Source organism: Ursus americanus, chromosome 7, assembly GCF_024610735.1.
Source record: "Ursus americanus isolate L20-20 chromosome 7, mUrsAme1.1.p, whole genome shotgun sequence".
NCBI classification, from domain to species: domain Eukaryota; kingdom Metazoa; phylum Chordata; class Mammalia; order Carnivora; family Ursidae; genus Ursus; species Ursus americanus.
In genome coordinates, this window is record NC_142133.1 from 13,243,317 (window position 1) to 13,264,970 (window position 21,654).

The following is a 21,654-nucleotide window of genomic DNA, read 5'->3' on the forward strand; positions in this document are numbered from 1 at the left end:
ATAAATAAATAAAATCTTCAAAAAAAAAAAAAAAAAAAAAAGACTGACTTAAAAAAAAAATTTATAGAAAATCAGTACAAATGGGGCGCATGGGTGGCTCAGTCAGTTAAGTGTCTGCCTTAGGCTCAGGTCATGATCCCAGAGTCCTGGGATCAAGTACCACATCAGGCTCCCTGCTGATGCTCTCTCTCTCTCTCTCTGACAAATAAATAAATAAAATCTTTAAAAAAAAAAAATTGGTGCAAAGATTCACACTTCGCAGTTTACCCACATTAGCATGAAAGAATAATTTTTCCTTATTTCCTAAAATGATAAAATAAATATTAAAGTTCCCCAAATAAAAAGCATTTCTTAAAATTTTGCTTAAAACCACTTTATTCTCTTTCAGAAGGTTATATTGCATATAGAAGATTCCTAAGTTAGTTTTTAAATAAATAAAAAGAAATAAATTTAGGAATACGTCTTTTAAAATATCTTTGTAAAATGTCTTAACCTAGAATCCAAAGTCCTACCATGTCTTAGTTATACCAACACAGAATCATTGATACGATGATGTATCCTAATAGAATTACTGGGCATCAAAGATAAAGAAGGAGTCTTCTGGCCATTCAGGCACAAAGCTCAATACATCTCAAAAATGGGAAAACATTAAGCTGGCTTTACTCTTCACCTTAGCAACATGTAGTGCTGGAAGATAGTGGAGCAACATCCTCAGGGAAAGGTGTGGTGAAAAACTGTACATCAAAATCCTACTCCAGGGACGCCTGGGTGGCTCAGTCGATTAAGCATCCAGCTCGATTTCGGCTTAGGTCATGATCTCAATGTCATGAGATCCATCCCTGCACTGGGCTCCACACTCGGGGGGGGGGGGGGAGTCTGCTTGAAGATTCTCTCTCTCCTTCTCCCTCTGCCCCTTTCCTCCCCATGCTCTCTCTCTCTCTCTCTCTCTCTCTCTCGAATAATAAATAAATAAATCTTAAAAAAAAAAAATCCTACTCCAGCATCAAGTACAATGGCAATAGAAGCATTTTTGAATGTGTAAGAGATTAAGAATTATATTTCCCCAAAAACTCTTCTCAAAATAAAGATGAATTTCAGCCAACCATGAACAGAAAAACTATCACAAAAGAATGATGGTAGTCACCAAATCCACTCAACTCTGAGATTAAGACTAAATGATTGTGGCAATAATGGGCTTCACACAGAATGTGAAGAGCATTTAACAACATTTAACAAATTAACCACTCTGATAACACCTGAAAACAAGTCTATGCTAATTTGAGGAATAATGTTCAATATGATGTGCATTTCTTATTTAATATTAACTCACAAGTTAGTGCAACTCTGTGAAATTCCTAGAGCAAGTAAATGGAGTTTTTGTCACTTCATTCATACCTCTGCTTAAATTTGCTTCTTTTCCAACTCAAATGCTTTTAATTCCTTTTTCTTGCTTTACTGCTTGGGCTAAAGTTTTCAGTACAATGGTGATCAGCAGTGGTCAAAGTGAGCATCTGTGTCTTGTTCCAGATCATAGAGGAAAGACTTTCGGTCTTTTACCATTGAGTATGGTGTCAAGTGTGGGTTTTTCATGAATGTCCTTCATCCTATTGAGGAAGCTCCCTTCTATTCCTAGTTTCTTGAGTGTTTATCATATCAGGATGCTGAATTTTGTTAACAGCTTTTCTGCATCAATTGAGATTACCATGGGGTTTTTTTTCCCCTTCATTTTAATGTGGTATATTACATTAACTATTTTTTCTTACATTGAATCACCCTTGCATTCCTGGGATAAATTCCACTTAGTTAGTCATGGGTATAATACTTATAATATGGTGTTGGGTTTGGTTTGCTAGTGTTCTGTTGAGAATTTTTGCATTTATGTTCATAAAGGATACTGGCCTATAGTTTTCTTTTCTTGTGGTGTCTTTGTCTGGCTTTGGTACCAGGGTGATGCTGGCTTCACAGAATGAGTTTGGAAATGTTCCCTCCTGTCCCATTTTTTTGAAGAGTTTGAGAAGAACTGATGTTAATTCTTTAAATGTTTGGTAAAATTCACCAGTGAAACCACTCCTTCTGGACTTTCCTTTGCTGAGAGGTTTTGATTACTGACCCCACCTCTTATTTGCTGCAGATAACAAATTTTCTATTTGTTAAGTCAGTAATTTGTATGTTTCCAGGGATCTGTCCATTTCATCTAAGTTACCTAATTTATTGAAAATACAATCGTTCATAGTACTGTCTTACAATCCTTATTTCTGTAAGGTCAGCAGAAATGTTCCTGCTTGTATTCCTGTTCTTAGTTATTTGCACCTTCTTTTGTTTTATTCTTAGTATAGCTAAAATTTTGTCAATTTTGTTGACCTTTTAAAAAAACCAACTTTTGTTTTCATTGAGTCTCTATGTTTTCTTATTCCCCATTTCATTGATCTCTGTTCTAATCTTTATTTCCTTCCTGCTGCTAAATTTGGGTTAGGTTTGCTCTTCTTTTTCTAATTCCTTGAGGTGTAAAGTTACCCTATTGATTTGAGATCTTTTCTCCTTTTTAATTAGGTATTTACAGCTCTAAAGCTCCCTATGAGCACTGCTTCTGCTTCATCCCATAAGTTCTGGTAAGGTATGTTCTTGTTTTCATTCCTCTCCAAGTATTTTCTAATTTCCTTTGTGATTTCTTCTTTGACACACTGGTTGTTTAGGAGCTCTGCTCAAATCTGAAACCTTCTCTGACACCACTGTATGAAATAGTTCCCCATCCTCCTAGACACTCTATATTCCCCCCGCTTTCCTTTCTGAAATATTTTTTTGTAATACTTAATCTCCATCTGATATTCTATGTATTACTTGTTAATTCATTACCTGTCTCCCTTCACTAAAATATCTAAGCTCAAAAATAGGAAGCATTTTGTTTCATACACTGCATATCCTTAGCTGCCTGACATATAATAAGCATTAAATAAATATTTGCTGGGCAAACCCTTTTAATGTAATTGTGGAATCCAATTTTTCACCATGAATACTGTGACACTTATTCTAAGTGAAAAAGGTACACGTGGTTTATTCTTCTTGAACTAGGATATACTTGAGGAAAGGTAGAAACCATTTTGACTAATCTCAAATCACAGTCCTTCAAAAAAATAAGATAAAAACGCACATTCAAGTTCTGGAGATAAAGGTGAAGAATGAATTTATGTTTTCTATCCTGTAATTCATGGTCATGCCTCTTTAGCCTCCTTTAAAGTTCATGGCTAACGGGGCTCCTGGGTGGCTCAGTTGGTTAAGTATCCGACTCTTGATTTCAGTTCAGATCATGATATCAAGGTTGTGAGACTGAGCCCTACACGAGGCTCCATGCCTAGCATGGAGCCTGCTTAAGAGTCTCTCTCTCTCCCTCCCTCCCTCTACCCTTTACCCACCCCCTCTCCCCCTCTAAAGAAATAATAATAATAAATAAATAAATAAAGTTAATTGGTAAGGTATGGCTTGCTCCATTTGCATTACCTACCAGTTGTTTAATTAAAATAATTACTGTAATATCAGTCACTGCCCAATTATATGTGACTCATTCATTAGGAAGATGACTCAGGTTATTCATTTTTTAAAGTACACTTAAATATATTAAACTACTCTCTCTCGATTAAAAAATTACCAGTACAATTTAGGCTAGTGTTATTTCCCATACATCTAGGTGCAACCGTAACTATATTAAACATACAGAAAAATTTTTGTTAAATGGATCATCAGTCGCTCTCAGGTAAAACTTTATTTTCTAAATTCAGTTGCAATACCATTGAAATTCCCTTAACTAATGGATACCATTGTTTTCATTTTCTGTGCATGCTGTAACAAATTACCATAAACCTGGTGGCTTAAAACCACAGAAATCTATTTGTTTCACCACACTGGAAGCCATTCTGACTAACATCCAATAAGTCCGTTATGAAGGTGCCAGTGGGGCCATACACACTCTAGAGGCTCTAAGGGAAAACTCATTCCTTGCCTTGTTCCGCTTCTGGAGGCTGCCAGCATTCTATGGCTTGAAGCCACATCACTCCAATCTCCACAACCACTGTCACAGGGACTCCTCCTCTTCTTGTGTCATATTTCCCTCTGTTTCTCTAACAACAACAGCTGTGGTGGCATTTAGGGCCATCCAGATAATCCAGGATTATCTCACTTTAAGATCCTTAATTTAATCACATCTACAAAGGCCCCCTTTCTACATAAGGTTCACATTCACAGGTTCTAAGGATTTGATGATATCCTTTGTAGGTTGCCTTTTGGCCTACCACACTTATTATCTTAATCGGGTGATCAAATTTATCATCACGAATAACAGGACAAACCAAACTCATGTACCTCCTGATATGGCGTCCTGAGAAGAACAGCACATTACCTATGCAATATTCCTACACAAAATGGACAACCTGAATCAATCATGAGGAAACAATAAGGCAAACCCAAATGGAGACGCATTCTCCCAAAGTGTTGATGTCATGAAATAAAAAATTTTCCAGATTAAAGGAGGCTAAAGAGGCGTAACAACGAAATGCAATGTATAATCTTGAATTGGTTCCCAGATCACAGTAAAAATTTCCCTTTATAAAAAAGGGCCACTTATTGGGACAACTGGCAAATTTTGTTATGGTTTATATATTAGATAATAGCATCGTGTCAACATTAAATTTCCTGAATTTAACCATTGTGTCATGGTTAGAAAATTAATGAAATGGAGAGAAACCAAATACAGCAAAATATTAACACCTGATGAATTGAGGTAGAGGGTACATGGCTGTTCACAAACTTCTTGAAACTTCGCTGTTGTTGGTTTGAATCTTTTCAAAATAAAAACTTGAAAAAAAATGGTGTTCTTCAAATAAAGCAAGGCTGTATTAGCAACAAAAACTGTCCTCCTCCCTGCCAAAAAATTACACTTTGCCTACAAATTTAAACTAAAAAAGTAGTAATAATAATAATAAGGCAACTATAGCATAAAGCTCTTTGGTCCTCTGGCCATCCCCTCCAACAGAACAGCTGAGCAGGGTATTTTTCTATTTGACCACAGTCAAGGAAGACTGAGCACAAACAAGAAATCCACATCAAAACGTACACACTCAAGTACAGAGATAAAAAGAACTATTTGTTGTCAAAAAGGAAAAAAAACCGACTCAGAAGAAGTTAAATGTTCGCCCTCTTGGGTACCCCACGGGAGAAATAAAGGGTATCACTAAACCAGAATGCCTGGAAATGACATCCTCATGTTGTCTTTCTGAAACTAGACTGAGACTTATGAAACTGACAGCATATAAGGGAAACCACATTTTAGCCACAAAGACTCATTGAGGAATGCTGTATAAAGAAACTATTATTTTTTTAACTTTTAAAACCTAAAGAACAGATTGTACCCTATCTTCAAACAGCAACACATGAATTGGGGGTTGAGAGAAGCAACACTTCTCATAATAAGCATAATCCATGAAAACTGGAGTTTGGGGTTGGGAAATAATGATCACTGAAAACAACTTCTCAGCCTTATGTCCTTTATTGACAAATTTAATTATGTCCAAGTAAGAATTACATACTGAGAATAAAACCTTCCATAAGAACCTAAACAAAAGACTACAAAACTAAAACTTAAAGTAAAACAAAATGTTGAAAAAGTATGTGTTTTGCAAGGAAAAAAAGCTTACCTTCTGGGATGGGAAAAACTTCAGCTATTGCTCCTAAAATGGTTAAAGCTGAAAATCTAGTTGGGTAGGAAGACCCAGGAAACAGTGCTTCAAAAAGACGGCTGCAAAGGGATGACATGAAATTCTAAAAAAAAAAAAAAGAAAGAAAGAAAAAGATATTACAGTAAGTGTAATCTTTAACCCATAATCGGTTATTTTCAAAGTAACACCTTTAAGAGTGGGGTTCTTTTTTAATTAACAGGGGAAAGACTTTTAAAAACAATACTAGTTGGGGTGCCTGGGTGGCTCAGTCAGTTAAGCGTCTGCCTTCGGCTTGGGTCATGATCCCAGGGTCCTGTGGTCAAGCCCCGTGTCAGGCTCCCTGCTCAGCGGGGAGTTGGCTTCTCTCCCTTCCTCTCCCTCTAGGTGTGCTCTCTTTCTCTCTAGCTCTCTCTCTCTCTCTCTCTCAAATAAATAAATAAAATCTTAAAAAAAAATACTAGTTATTTACTTCGCTTGACAATTCAGATTGATACCCTTGACCATAAGCTATATCATGACTTCAATGAACCCTACCTTTGTACGGTCAACAAGAAGTAGAATTTCTATTGTAGTCCACACAGGAAAATCCAGTATCCAGCACCCATTTTTGGTGAAAGTAAGATCCGTGCTAAAGCTATATGAATACTGGTTTTCTTCACCAGAGATATTCAGGCATCAAAGGCATGTATATTTTTTTAAAGTTTTTAAATAACCAAAAAAAATCCAATACAGGCTACTTGATAAATATGGTAAGTATAATACTTGATAAATGTGGTATAATGACACAATTCATAAAAAGATTCAACTATTCCATTGTCTTCTATATTCCCCTTTAAGACTCTTGCTCTACCATTCTGTTTATATAAATGATAAAAAAAAAAAAGGAAAGTTTAAGTAAAATGCAATTTATTTTTTTTTTATTTTTTTTTAAAGATTTTATTTATTTATTTGACAGAGATAGAGACAGCCAGCGAGAGAGGGAACACAAGCAGGGGGAGTGGGAGAGGAAGAAGCAGGCTCATAGCAGAGGAGCCTGATGTGGGGCTCGATCCCAGAACGCCGGGATCACGCCCTGAGCCGAAGGCAGATGCTTAACCGCTGTGCCACCCAGGCGCCCCAGTAAAATGCAATTTAAAAAAAGAATGGAAATAGTTTATCCAAGATAAAGTCTTTTTTCTCTAGTGAAAACAATAATTATTATTAAAGTTTCTATACAGAAAACCAGAAAACTTATAAGATGTGATTCTCAAGCATCTTACATATCTCACAGCTTTGTTATTAAAGATTTAAATGAGCATTCTGTAAATTTAAAAGTACTCAAGCTAATATTAGTTATTTAGGTATGGAATAATCTCCTTCACTAGACTAGAAGACATCTTTTCCAACTAACTCCCCTTCTCTCCCAGGACTTAGTCTATTGATTGGCAGCAAGCTGACCATACACTATGCATGACACCCACTCTTATAAAGATGAAGATAAGTAATTTAGGGCCAAAGTCACAATCTCCAAAAGCCACAATGACTATAGTTGGGAGGAAATATCAGAACTATGAGACTGACTCAGATTAAGACTCTAAAGGGCTGGTTTTCAAAAACACATATATTCACAAGGTCAAACTAAGAAACCATGTATACGTGAAAGTTCAGAATGTCAATCCACAACATAAGTTTTGTGTTCTAAGTACTTAACTCAGTTTTCACAAACGTCATTTTACCCCTTGCAAAAAGAAGCAAAAGAGCTGTGTTTTCTTAGATTGTCTAGCAATGATCTAAGTAAGGCTAAAAAACAACTAATTTGTCCACACACAAAGCAAGTGCTCAGAATTCACTCTAGTAGCTTTTAATGAATCCCAGCGAGGCTTTTTAGGGTGATTTAGAATGTACAAACAGCCTTCTCATTTAATCCTCAAAACCAGCCTTTTCAGAGAGGTTATTCATCCCACTTACAGTTGAACAGACTCATCAAGTAAGCCAACTAATCAGTGGCAGAAATGGGACTAAACCCATGTCCTTCAAGTTTAGGTTGTCACTGTTGGGATTTTACAAAGATGAAGCTAATTTCAGCCTTGGTATAGAAATATTCTTCTATAGATGATTTTTTACCTTTTGAATATAAAACTGAAAACTAAGGGCCCCCCATACTAATGCTTAGAGTAGGTAGTGTGTGTTTCATGGCTTCGATGTATCATTAATTTAGTACAATTGTTTCCTTACGTGAAATACAACAGATGAGCTCTGTCTTCTATCTGGGTCTTAGAAGACAATAAGATCTCTGCTTCCAAGAGGCTAGATTTGGAGTAAGGAACCAGTGAAATACTCATTCTGTTCTGATGGACAGAAATGGAAGGTTGTCAAGCTGAGCTCTGGCCCATGCTGGTGCTGCTCTTATCTGGGGTTCCATTCATCCCATTAACACAGTGCCCTGAAACCAAGCCGTACTCTTCGCGCTCCCTCCAAAATGGGATGGACAGGTACCTCCACAACTGGGCCACAGACCAGGAGGCACCAATGTCAAGCCACTGTAAGTCATATTAGTCTAAAGAGGAAGCAGGCCCAGAGACAGCAACCTTCTACCCTGGGGAGGGGTGGAGGAGTTCAAGGCCAGCAATTACCTTGTTGTTAAAGTACTAAATTCACGGGGCCCACATTAAGCTGTAAAGGACGGAGGTTAACCCATCACTGTTATTCTGTAACAGGCCTCAAGTCCAGCACTGGTTCCACGACTCAGGGTACCTCAAGAGAAGTACCAAAGCACCACTAGGAATATGTAAAACCCACTTGAAGGAAAAAAGCAGAGAAACAACTACTCACTAAGAGACTTCCATGTATGTCCCTTTAACGTTTATTGACGATTGTTCCATGTTTCTTAAATACCCATATGTCTAGAAATAGATCACCTACCTTATATTGCTGTAAAGAAACAGAAGGGTGCTGTTCGGTTAACTCATTCTCTGGCTCATGTTTGGCTCTACTTTGTTCCAGTTTATAAAGCACCTGAGAACTTTCCTGTATCCTACAGAACAACTTTTGAGAAAAAGAAAAATGAAGCATATGTAAGCCACATTAATCTTAAATGTCAGTCTAAAAAAAGGCAAAGGACAAATTTTCTAAATTCTTTAGACTAAAACTTCAAGCAAGGAGAGTACTGGTTTCTAAACTCTTAATATTTACAGTGTTTCTCTCTGACAGAAAATTAACACATATTTTTAAAACCAAAAACAAAATATCACTGCAAACCAGAATACACAGTCATTAAATTGTAGTTCTATTTCCTTTAGGTTGGCATGAAACTAAAAATATACTCACTTCTATACTCTCCCAATTCCTCATCCCATATAGGAGGCATATGGTTAAGTCGAGCTGAATCAGTCAACAATGACCATTTCATGAGGCCCTTAAATGATAAAACTACAAGGGGATCTTTCCTCCTCTCACCAAAGTTTTCTTAAAATACCTTTCACCCTGAAAGATCCGTCACTACGTTTTTTTTTTCTTTCCAAAGAAAAGAGCTCAAGTTTGATTTATTTTACACCAAAATGAAAGGACTTTATATCCTCGGCTTGAGTCTCAAACGTAAACTCTATGGAATCACAGAATGGTTCACAGGTGGGCCATGAAGGGACGTGGCAGTCCGATGCCGTGACCATTATCCACACACTCTCCCAAAATCAGAGCTCTTTTCAAAAATGATCTGCAGAGCAACGTTCTCCACTTTCCTGTACTTTCTGATGAGAAATTCTACCTTTTTAAGAAGAGAGCAAATCTGTTGTCGCACTCCTGGGGACTGATTGTTAAGATTATAAGTGATAAAGAATTGAATCCACTGCATTTCTTCCATGGAAACGACTTCTGTGCTTCGATTACTTTCACAAAGCAAGCCTAATGTATCTATCCGTACCTAAAACACATCAAGCAATAAAATGTTAATTTTTCAATGAAATAAGCAAATCGCAGACTACTTGACACGTTTATTTACACAAGCTACCAAAGGGGGGAAAAACAGTAAACCTCAGTTTACCCATGTAAACTTCAGAAAGGTTCCCTCGTCCCAAAGATCCTGGGGTTATAATGCGTATAAAATAATTTTATTAAATATGTAAATTGGGTATTTCGTAAGTCAATAATCTTATGGATTCTTAATTCATGCTAATGCTCAACTTCATTCTTTTTTCTCTACTTTACCCCAGGACCTCATCAGCTCACTCTTAGATTACTGTCATGCACACCTATCAGGCTCCTGGTTTCTTTTTGCTCTCACACTGGAAACTCATCTCAGCTGCCATTAATTCTACTTCCTTGCTGAAGGCAGAATGGCTCTGGTTCCCAGTTACCAGCTGAATGAAATCTGAAGTCTTCAGCCTACCATCGGAGGCCTCCATAAAATGGACCACTCTACTCCTGCCAAACAACATCCTGAATCCTCCTCCAGACCTCGTTTTGTGTTCTCCCATTTTGGTACTTGTTTTGTGTTTGTTTTTTTTAAATCATTTTATTTATTTTTTCTTCATCATAATAAGTGTACTCTTTAATTCCTATCCCCTATTTCTTCCATCTGCCCAACCACCTCCCCTCTGGTAACCATCTGTTTGTTCTCTATAGTTAAGGGTCTGTTTCTTTGTGATTGTTTTTTTCCTTTGCTCATTTGTTTTGTTTCTTAAATTCCATATATGAGTGAGATCACATGGTATTTGTCTTTCTCTGACTTATTTTGCTTAGCATTATACTCTCTAGCTCTATCCATGTTGTTGCAAATGGCAAGATTTTATTTTTTATGGCCGAGTAATATTCCATGGTATGTGTGTGCATGTGTATATATGTATCACCTTTTCTTTATCCACTCATGTATCCATGAATACTACAGCTGCTTCCATAGTTTAGCTATTGCAAATAATGTTACATGTATCCCTTTGAATTAGTGCTTTGGGTTTTTTGGGTAAAAACCCAGTAGTGGGATTACTGGATCATAGGGTAGTTCTATTTTTAATTTTTTGAGGAACCTCCATACTGTTTTCCACAGTGGCTACAGTAGTTTGCATTCCCACCAACAGCTCACAAAGGCTCCTTTTTCTCCACATCCTTGCCAACACTTGTTTCTTATGGCTTTGATTTTAGCCATTCTGACAGGTATGTGGTGATATCTCACTATAGTTTTGATTTACGTTTCCCTGATGATGAGTGATGTTGAGCATCTTTTCATGTGTCCGTTGGCCACCTAGATGTGTTTCTTAGAGAAATGTCTGTTCATATCTTCTGCCCATTTATTAATTGGATTATTTGTTCTTTGGGTATTGAGGTGTATCAGTTCTTTATATATTTTGGATACTAACCCTTTATTGGATATGTCTTTTGCAAACATCTTCTCCCATTCAGTAGATTTCCTTTTAGTTTTCTTGATTGTTTCCTTTGCTGTGCAGATGCTTTTTATTTTGACGTAGTCCCAATATTTTATTTTTGCTTTTGTTTCCCTTGCCTCAGGAGACATATCTAGAAAAATGTTGCTACAGCTAATGTCAGAGAGATTACTGCCTATGCTCTCTTCGAGGATTTTTATGGTTTAGGTCTTTAATCCATTTTGACTTTATTTTTGTGTATGGTGAAAGAAAGTGGTCCAGTTTCATTCTTTTGCATGTGGCTGTCCAGTTTTCCCAGCACCATTATTGAAGACACTGTCTTTTTCCCATTGTATATTCATCCCTCCTTTATCAAAGATTAACTGATTATATAATTGTGAGTTTATTTCTCGGTTTTCTGTTCTATTCCATTGATCTCTGTGTCTACTTTTATGCCAGCACCATACTGTTTTAATTACTACCACTCTGTAATATAACTTGAAATGTAGAATTGTGATACCTCCAGTTTTATTTTTCTTTTTCAAGATTGCTTTGGTTAGGAGCACCTGGGTAGCTAAGTTGGTTAAGTGTCTGCCTTCAGCTCAGGTCATGATTCCAGGGTCCTGGGATCAAGCCCCATATCAGGCTCCCTGCTTAGCAGGGAGTCTGCTTCTCCCTCTGCCCACCCCTCCTCCCCACCCCCCCCCCAACCCCCCGCTCATGCTGGTGCACTCTCTCTCTTGCTCTCTCTCTCTCTCCGAAATAAATAAAATCTTTAAAAGAAAAAAAAGATTGCTTTGGCTATTTGGGGTCTTTTGTGGGCTCCATACAAATTTTAGGATTGTTTGTTCTAGTTCTGTGAGAAAAGCCGTTGGTATTTTGATAGGGACTGCATTAAATGTGTAGAGTGCTTTGGGTAGTATAGACATCTTAACAATATTTTTTCTTCCAACTCAAGAGCATGAAATGTCTTTCCATTTCTTTGCATTGTCCCGAATTCCTTTCATCGATGTTTTATAGCTTTCGGAGTACAGGTCTTTCATCTCTTTGGTTAAATTTATTCCTAGATATTTTATTGGTTTTGGTGCAACTCTAAATGGAATTGCTTTCTTAATTTCACTTTCTGCTGCTTCATTATTAGTGTATAGGAAAGCAACAGATTTCTGTACATTGATTTTCTACCCTGTGACTTGACTGACTTCATTGATCAGTTCTAGTGTTCTCCCATTTTGTGTGCTGCTCCAATGCTTCCTCTCCTTTAATAACATCTCATACATTCCTAATCAACCACTGCCTGCTCTGTTCTCAGCCTGCCAAATCCTCGTGCATAAAGGAGCACTTGTATCTGTATTGTTTTCTAAGAGCTTCCAGGTGTTTTATGCAGGTTTTCTTATGCCTTCAACTGAAATTTAAATAGCCCAAATGCAAGGTCTACACTTTTCTTTTCTTTTTTTTTAAGATTTTATATATTTATTTGAGAGAGAGAGAGAGAAAGCACAAGCAGGGGAAGTGGCAGAGGCAGAGGGAGAACTACACTCCCTGATGAGCAGAGACCCTGGGATCATGCATAACCTGAGCCGAAGGCAGACACGTAACCAAAACCACCCAGGCGCCCCTACACTTTACACTTTCAAATTCCTCCTCCCTCCAGATCTCTTAAAACAGTGCTGGGCTCAACACAGGGGCCTCTATATTAGACTGCTAACTGAATAAATAAATCAGAGACCTGCTGCATGTATGAAATTCCCAGCTATTTTATTTACTTACTTGGCAGTGCTGATGAATTAAGCCTTGTTTTATTCTTGCACTGGACACGAGATTCCTCCAGGCATCAGTTGCAGACTGAAGATGTCCATGAGCTCTAGCTGTTCGCAGACATGCCATCAAAGCTCCCAGAGCCCCTCTGCTATTATAAGACCCTAAGGATGGAAAAAATTGTTGTCTCAGAAGCACAATAACACAGACAACTACTGTGCTATGTAACAACTGCCACAATTTTCATTTTGCAACTAACATTGTATTTCAAGAAATAAAAATCATATTTTAAATTCTAACATGAAAGAAAGTTCCTATCATAAAATAATCATTATTGAAAAGGATTTGATAGTTCTCGTGTCAACAATTGCAAGTAAATATAATCCCCTTACGTTAATTTAAAGAAATCATTATTTTTTGCTATTTTTACCTTTTTCTTGGCACTTAGAAATGAACCAGGAAGTGATTCAGAGGAAAAAAAATATCAGGCGGAGAAATATTTAAAACAGTAAGATAACGAAACTGACTTTCAGCCAAAATTAGGAAAAACACTTTAGTGGCTAAATATCATTATTTCTCTAAAAATAAACACTAAACTTCTCTGCATATTTTGGAGTTACTGTTTCTCCCTAGTAAAAAAGGTAAAAGGAGGATTACAAGGATACAAGGAGGCTAAGACATCAGCCATACTAACAGAACAGGGAAGCCTGGCTCAAAGGGAACATGGATATAAAAATAGAGACTGCCTTACTTCAGAACAGATTCATGAATCTTGAACTTTAGATGGTTTCTCAAAAAGGCAAGAACAATTGTTGTTAAAGACTACAAATAATGGGGAAAAAACTACAAATAATCCTTTATTTTTGTGTATAGGAATCAGATTTTTCCAGCTAGCTATCTCACGGTTTTCAATTATTTTGAGTTTTTTTTTAAAGAGAGCACCCATGCACACACAGGTTGGGGGAGGGGCAGAGGGAAACAGAGAGAATCTGAAGCAGGCTCCACGCTCAGCACAGAGCCCAAAGTGGGGCTCGATCCCATGACCCTGAGCTCATGACCTGAGCTGAAATCAAGAGTTGGATACTTAACCAACTGAGCCACCCAGCCACCCCTTGCTGTAAATATTCTTAAACTGTGATACAGGGTACATATTCCTGCTTTGTTAAACAGAATACAGTAATTTTAAGATTCACATGATAAGTCAGGATCATCATTTATATATTAATTATTGAATTATGCTTTAATGCAGTGATTCCTTCAGGGTTACTGAGTTTCAGTGGAATGTTTACCCCTATTCTAAATGACTACAGACAGTTGTTTCTTGAGGTCACACATCTACATTTTTTTGTCTCTTCCCCAGAGACAAAAACTTGCTACTGCCAGTTTACCTATCTTGATTGTTGCCTAAAACAATTCTTAATTACTGTTTCAATCACTAGAATTAGCAACTTGTATAAAACACTCAAACTTCTATTCCAGTCTGACAACCTAACAAATAAGAACTTGGCAAAATGAATTAAAACTAGTAATAAAGAGAACCTTATAATCATTAACTGGAATCAATCCTCAGCTTGTAGAAATGACTTCAGTCAAAAAAAACTCTACTCCGCTCTGGACAGGAACATTAGTCTCAATCTGAAATCTCTATCGCTCATACCCTCTTTTACTGTTTACAGAAGTGGTAATATTTAAATTTGAATATGGTCCACATCTGCCTAGCTACCTACCCTTAAACATCTTAATTAGAAATTACTAAAAGAGGGGCGCCTGGGTGGCGCAGTCGTTAAGTGTCTGCCTATGACTCAGGGCGTGATCCCGGCGATCTGGGATCAAGCCCCACGTCAGGCTCCTCTGCTGAGAGCCTGCTTCTTCCTCTCCCTCTCCCCCTGCTTGTGTTCCCTCTCTCCCTGGCTGTCTCTCTCTCTGTCAAATAAATAAATAAAATCTTAAAAAAAAAAAAAGAAATTACTACAAGAATGATTCCTTTTCTTACCAGTTTTAGCATCAGCAGAAGTTTGAAGAATCTTTACCATGTAGCTTAAGCTTTCAGGGCTACAGTTCAATAATTTTGGCAAGTAATAATCGATCACATACGATTTTTGATCCAGATTTCCTTCACACAGTATAAAAAGGAGAGGAGAAACCCAAGTCTCGTGCCACTCATCAATCCAAGTACTGTCGACAGCCTGGGACTTCAAATGACTCTTGTGATTTCTGAACATGGTTTCTAAGAGGTCACTTGCATAAGGTACCAAGGACTGGTCTCCCATCACCTCTAAGATTTGTGATGGAATAGTTTTAGCTAGTGCCAAAATATGTCCAATTCCTATGTAATCTACTAAACAGCCAAGGCATGCATACTTCCCTTTAACGTGCCATTCCAACCGCAGAAGACTTTCAGCCAGATCACAGATGAAACGATCGGCAGCCAAACCTGGCGCTTCAGAGTCTGACTTTCCTTTAGCGAGCCGGTGCATTTGGAGAATATTTCTGAATATAATTTTGGTTTGGTGTCTCAAAGCATCCAGTGGATGTTCCCAGTGGGTATAGACATATTCCAAAAGTCTCCGAACTATACTTGAATTCCCATTCAGATTGTCCTTTAGGCTTGGGGAACTTGATTCAAGGACATGTATGGCCGAATTAGTCCAGGATGCCAAAATTCTAGACAGAAACAATTCCAGAGTTGATTCCTTGATCCTGAAGAAAAATGAACCACATTATTATAAACTGACTAGTAACAGAAATTTCATTTTATAATCATCTAGAGTTTAAAAATATAAAAGACAAAGAATGATCAGAAAATTCAATAATTACTAAATTTACAATGATAAAAAATTACAAACAAGGCCAAAACAGATCTCAAATTTATAAATGAATCTTTTCATCTTATAGAAATACTCCAAAAAGGGACACAAGAAAACTTCTGGGAGTGATGAAAATGTTCATTATTTTGATTTTGATGATGGTTTCACAGGTGTTTTAAAACATACTGAGAGGGGTGCCCGGGTGGCTCAGTCGACTGAGCATCCAAATCTTGATTTCAGCTCAGGTCATGATCTCAGGGTCCTGAGATCAAGCTCTGCATCAGGCTCTGCAGTGGGCGTGGAGCCTGCTTAAGATTCTCTCTCTCTGGGGTGCCTGGGTGGCTCAGTCGTTAAGCGTCTACCTTCGGCTCAGGTCATGATCGCAGGGTCCTGAGACCAAGCCCTGCATCGGGCTCCCTGCTCAGAGGGAAGCCTGCTTCTCCCTCTCCTACTCCCCCTCCTGGTGTTCCCTCTCTCGCTGTGTCTCTCTCTGTTCAATAAATAAATAACATCTTTAAAAACAAAACAAAACAAAAAAGATTCTCTCTTCCTCTACCCCTCCCCACCCCAAAAATATTAATTTTTACATTCCTTTAAAATATGCACAATTTTCAGGGCACCTGGGTGGCTCAGTCAGTTAAGTGTCTGCCTTCGGCTTGGGTCATGATCGCAGGTCCTGGAATGGAGTCCTGCATCGAGCTCCTTGCTCAGCAGGGAGTCAGTTTCTCCCTTACCTTCTCACTTGTACTCTCTTGCTATCTGTCTCTCTCTCTCTCTCTCTCAAATAAATAAAGTCTTCCAAAAAATGCAGTTTTCACATATACATAAGCTGAAAAACATGTAAAAATGATTTTAGAACCTGTACTTTTCTTCCTTTACCTACATATTCATTACTATTAAGTTGTACCTATGGTTTGACGTTTTAAGCACATGATCACTTTCAGGCATTATAAAAAAAACACCAAAAAAACCCCACAAAACACAATCCAATGAAGTCAGAAGAACTGTTACAGTTTTGACTCAGGTGCTTATTAGCAATATACTCTTAAGTTTTAGTATTTACTTTTCTAACTTCACTTTAGCTACTCAACACATTAGATTTCCTATCCTATTTATCAGACATGTGAGGCTCATACTGAATTACCTATATTGACGTTGTTCAGAAACTAAAATGCAGCATTAGAGACTAAATGTTAACATTAACATCAGAAATGTTCAGTACAGGTTCACCTGCACCAATAATATCTGTAACTCTCTCCCCCTACTCATCATCTCATCTTTTCTTGTTCTACTTTCATACTTTTTTCATTGCCTACAGGTTATCTTCCCTTTTTTTTTTTTTTTTAAGATTTTATTTACTTATTTGACAGAGAGAGAGTGTACACAAGCAGGGGGAGTGGCAGGCAGAGGGAGAAGGAGGCTTCCCAATGAGCAAGGAGCCCGATGTGGGACTCAATCCCAGGACCCTGGGATCATGACCCAAGCCGAAAGCACATGCTTAACCGACTGAGCCACCCAGGTGTCCCTGTTATCTTCCTTTTAATTCAGGATTATCCTGAGCACTTTTCATGGAATTACTAAGTATGCTACTTCAGTTGCCATCTTTGAAATGTCTGACAAGCAAAACAAAATAGGAGACAACAGTATGAAAACTCACTGTGAACTCAAGGTAAACAAAACATGCACAATATTCAAGAGCAGGGCCTCCCCACTCAGGCCCATATTCCCATTCTGCCAGTCCAACATGGTGAGTGTCCCCTGACACAGGAATAAGAGAGTTGACTGCGAGACATCAGTACCACAAAGGCTCCTGCAGCAGTTCAAAAACCAGTCGGGGATGCTGGTGCAGTCCACTGAACGGAGAAGCAAACTACTAATCTGGAAAAACATAACAGACCTAACTTGTTATAAAGCCTCTAAAATTTTTCAGATATTTCAAAATGTAAATCCAAAATTCCCTTTCCCCTGAAACATCCTAGGAAAAATAACTGAACCTAAAGATGAGAAGCCACAAGTGTTCAAAATTATATCAAAAGGGAAAAAAATTAAATCAAAGTACATGGACCAAAATTTGCTGGTTGGAAGGTACTGGTACAGCAAAACATATCGCCACCTGCAGGTGGATGAGCTTAACTAATGCTTTTTAGAGGTGATCTTAGAAATCAAATTGCTAAATTTTATCCAGTAATAAATACCTTGTGTGATCTCCTAGAAGAGTACACATCTATTTTGCAAAAAGTCAGGTAAATAGCTAAAATAAGTTTCCAGATAATACAGTAAGAAAGAAAAAACCTGCTAGTACTGAATACAAGAATTATAGCCCAAATTATCAATTATACTTTCCATCTGACCAAATACACCAAAAAATTGATTCTAACATGCGTCCCATCTAAAGTACAATATTTGGGGGATGCCTGGGTGGCATGGTCAGTTGAGCATCCAACTCCTGGTTTCGGCTCAGGTCACAATCTCAGGGTCGTGAGATCCAGCCCTGCATTGGGCTCCGTACTCAGTAGAGAGTCTGCTTGGGATTCTCTCTCCATCTCCCTCTGCTCCTCCTGCTCATGCTTGCTCTCTCAAATAAATAAATCTATTGTAAATGAACAAATGAAATAAAAATAAAGAACAACATTTGGGTTATTCTTTTTTTTTTTTTTTAAGTTAGGCTCAGCATGGAGCCTAACACAGGGCTTGAACTCACAAATCTGAGATCAAGACCTGAGCTGAAATCAAGAGTTGGACGCTTAAGCGACTGAGCCACCCAGGCATCTCTGTGTCATTCTTAATAAAAAGGACATATTTATCAAAAAGCAGTGACTTCATGTATCTATACATTTATCTCTGCATACTTTTAATACTTTTAATATTTTATCTCTTATAATACTGAGAGATGGAACTGAACAAACAGCACTAGAAACAAACTAGAAAGATATACCCCACAAAAATGTTTATAGAGATTATCTTTGTGAGATGGATTTATAGGTGACTGCTATTGTCTTCTTTCTGCTTTTTTTGCATTTTTGGACTGTCCCTTATTGTAAGAGAAACAGATCACCAGAAAGATTCTGACTATGCAGAAAGAAATTTTTTAATTCACTTCTTTAAAAGGATTTTTAAAACATGTGTCTAATTATCAATGAAGTACAATTCTACAAAGGAGATGCACTCACCAAATCAGGAATCTTTTCAGGTGGATGAAACATAGCCTTAATAAAAAGAATAACAGCTAGTCCAGATGTACTCTGAATGGTCTGTAAGAGGTCATCTATTTGGCAAAAAAAGTAGAGAGCATGTATTAAATGACGATGGGTATTGTGATCCAGCGGAAAAAGTACATGGTACAGGGTCAGATAGTCCGAGGTGCCATTTCTAGCACGACCACTTCCTAGGTTGAGTAGACTTTGGGCAAGTTATTTAACCTCCCAGGGACCCAGCTTTCTCTTCTGCAAAATGAGAAAATATAACTCCTATCTTACAGTTATTATAAGGTTTAAATGCATATAAGGTTTTTATGCCCAGCACATAAATACTTAATAAACATGATTCTTTCCTCTCTCCTCTAACCCCCACTCTCTCTTCCTCTCCCCCCAGCACATCTAGCAGCAATACCACTTGTCTCCCCTACACTGATGCCTCTCCATCCCAACCCCCACATGTACTACTTTGTCTTAACGTGATTTCAGGGCTTATGTAAAGAGCCTGCATCAGTGCTAACTGCAAACTTTGCTATCACTGGCACTACACCCAACGTGACCAATCTGGGCTTGCTATCTTCTCCTTGTCTTCTATTAGCCTCTGTTTTGTGAGAGAGTTTACCAAATACAGTGAATTATTCAACCTGGACTAAGAATCATAAATACCTACCATAAACTACCTAAGAAACCTCCATTCTGCACTTTTTCCCTGCTAACAGAACTGTGACTTTGACTGGGGTATCCACGTGCTCAGCCAAAGGCAGGGTACTTTGCTTCCCCAATCCTCCTTGCAACTAAAGGTAGCCATGAGGGTTCAGGCCAATGGAACATAAGCAGGTACTTGGGTACTTTTGTTTTTCCTGATTAAAGGTAAAGATGCAACTGGCCTTCCTTCCTGCCTTACCTACAGACATAATGTGTGGAGCTACAGCGGTCAAATGGCAACCATGAGGCAACAAACGTGGGTGTGAAAGCCAACATGCTTTCGGACAGCCGGGCGGAAGGGCAGAAATGTTTGGGTCCTAGACCACATACAGCAGTTCGGGATCACTTGCCTCTAAACTTCTGTGATGTGGGGGCGAGGGAAGGGACATATGCTGAAGTCCCTGAAATTTGGTTTTCTGTTACCTGCAGCCAAACACTGGACTGATACGTGAAGCTTTAAAACCCTGGGGAAGAACGGCACTAGACAGACACCATCAACTGTTCAGAAAAGAGGCTGCCTCGTATTAAAATCAGGTCTTCCCTGTATTTCACCAGTCTTTTTTTTTTTTTTTTTTTTTTTTTTAAGAATAACAAAGTCTTCTTTTAAGAAGCAAATATTCTCTGGGAAGATGTCTATAAATTTTGTCTCAAAGTAACTTTCCTTTCCTTTTAATAACTCCCTGAGATCTTAGTCTAAATAAATAAATAAATAAACAAATAAATAAATAAATAAATCTGGACAAGATAGCTAGTTACCAGGTTTCAAAACATATAAACAATGAGGTACTATTTTTTTCCCATTAGCCTAGCAAAACCAGAGTCAGTTACTGCTCTTTACAAACAAAAGCTCTAAACCGATCCCAATAATTTTTTAATAAGTTAATATTCATGCATTCATGACCACAGAGAACGCGAGGTAAAGGGTAAAAAGGAAATTAACTTTTTGTAAATACTTACATGTTAAGTATCATTTTTTTTGTTAATCTTACTGTAAGATAACACACTGATACAGGAAAACACCTAAAACAAGGGTACAGCCTAATGAATTATTTGAAGGTGAACACCCTTGTACCCAGCATCCAAGGTGAGAAATTGAACTGAGGCACCCAGCCCAGAAGGCTCATCCATGTGCTTCATCCCAACCACACCCCCTTCTCACCCTGAGTAAGCATTTTCGTGACTTCCAAAGTAATGGCTTCCTGATTTTTAAAGTCTTATTAATCAAATGTGCATCCCTAGATAGTGTAGTTTAATCCTATTTTTTTAAAAATCTGATACATATTTTAAGTGCCTTTTAATCTACAGGTGCCCTCTCCATCCTTTTCATTTCATTACAATTTCTCTATTCAAGAGCTCTGGCCTTTGATCTGCAGTTTCCCACAATCTGGATGTGGGTTTGCTTAGTCCTAATGCAGTTCAACACACTCCTCCGTCTTCTGTAATTCCTGTAAATTGGCAGGTGACCTAGAGATCAGTCTCAAGTTCAGTCACTTTGGGAAGAGTACAGGCAGTAAAAGCAAGACTCTAAGGGACACATGTTGTCTGGTTGTCAGTTCCGTAGTTAGCAGTTGCTGATGCTTAATGCCTCCATCAATTCATCAGGTTACAAAACGGTGATATTCTACCATTTCACTGTATTTTATTATTTGAAATACTTTTATGAAAAGAGACTTCCTCTCATTAACTATTTGGCTTCCCAGTACACAGTTCATATGGATAGAAGCAATATATGAGAGATATAAGGGGGAACAATGACCACCCCCCAAAAGGACTACCGTCATTACTTGAGGATAATGCCTGCTGCTAAGGAGAAATGTATGGGTTACAGTCACCTTTCCAGATCTTCCATTCAAATTTGGAAATCTCTTCTTATCAAGAATTTTCTTTTGCCATTTAAAGTCTGTGGCTTTTCAACACTAAGATGGTTAGGTTTTCTTCTTTACAATGCACACACACACATTTAAAAAAGTCCTTTAACATTACCCCTTATAGAACTGGTATATTTGAAAGAAAAAGCATTAAAACCTCATAATCCAGGGCTTATTCATGTTTTAAGGGGCTGGGGGAGAAGAAGTCCTACATCTCAGCTGAGTATCGAACATTTCATACCATTATTATCAAAAGCTGAATGACGCTCAATTATAATCATCATTTTTAT

The 21,654-nt window shown here is 37.9% G+C and overlaps 1 protein-coding gene across 5 annotated transcripts in view; it reads right to left on the minus strand.

The window, feature by feature from the left end:
- The window catches only part of THADA (THADA armadillo repeat containing), a 317,055-nt gene that overhangs the window by 284,943 nt on the left and 10,458 nt on the right, over nucleotides 1–21,654 (minus strand). For all 5 annotated transcript variants that reach the window (XM_045771620.2, XM_087863348.1, XM_087863349.1 and 2 more), the window contains exons 9-15: nucleotides 18,768–18,862; nucleotides 17,255–17,475; nucleotides 14,784–15,490; nucleotides 12,803–12,954; nucleotides 9,448–9,603; nucleotides 8,607–8,729; nucleotides 5,685–5,808 (exon numbers count right to left, since the gene is read on the minus strand). In XM_045771620.2, the coding sequence (XP_045627576.2) occupies nucleotides 5,685–5,808; nucleotides 8,607–8,729; nucleotides 9,448–9,603; nucleotides 12,803–12,954; nucleotides 14,784–15,490; nucleotides 17,255–17,475; nucleotides 18,768–18,862 (1,578 nt within the window). The remainder of the gene's footprint in view (nucleotides 1–5,684; nucleotides 5,809–8,606; nucleotides 8,730–9,447; nucleotides 9,604–12,802; nucleotides 12,955–14,783; nucleotides 15,491–17,254; nucleotides 17,476–18,767; nucleotides 18,863–21,654) is intronic.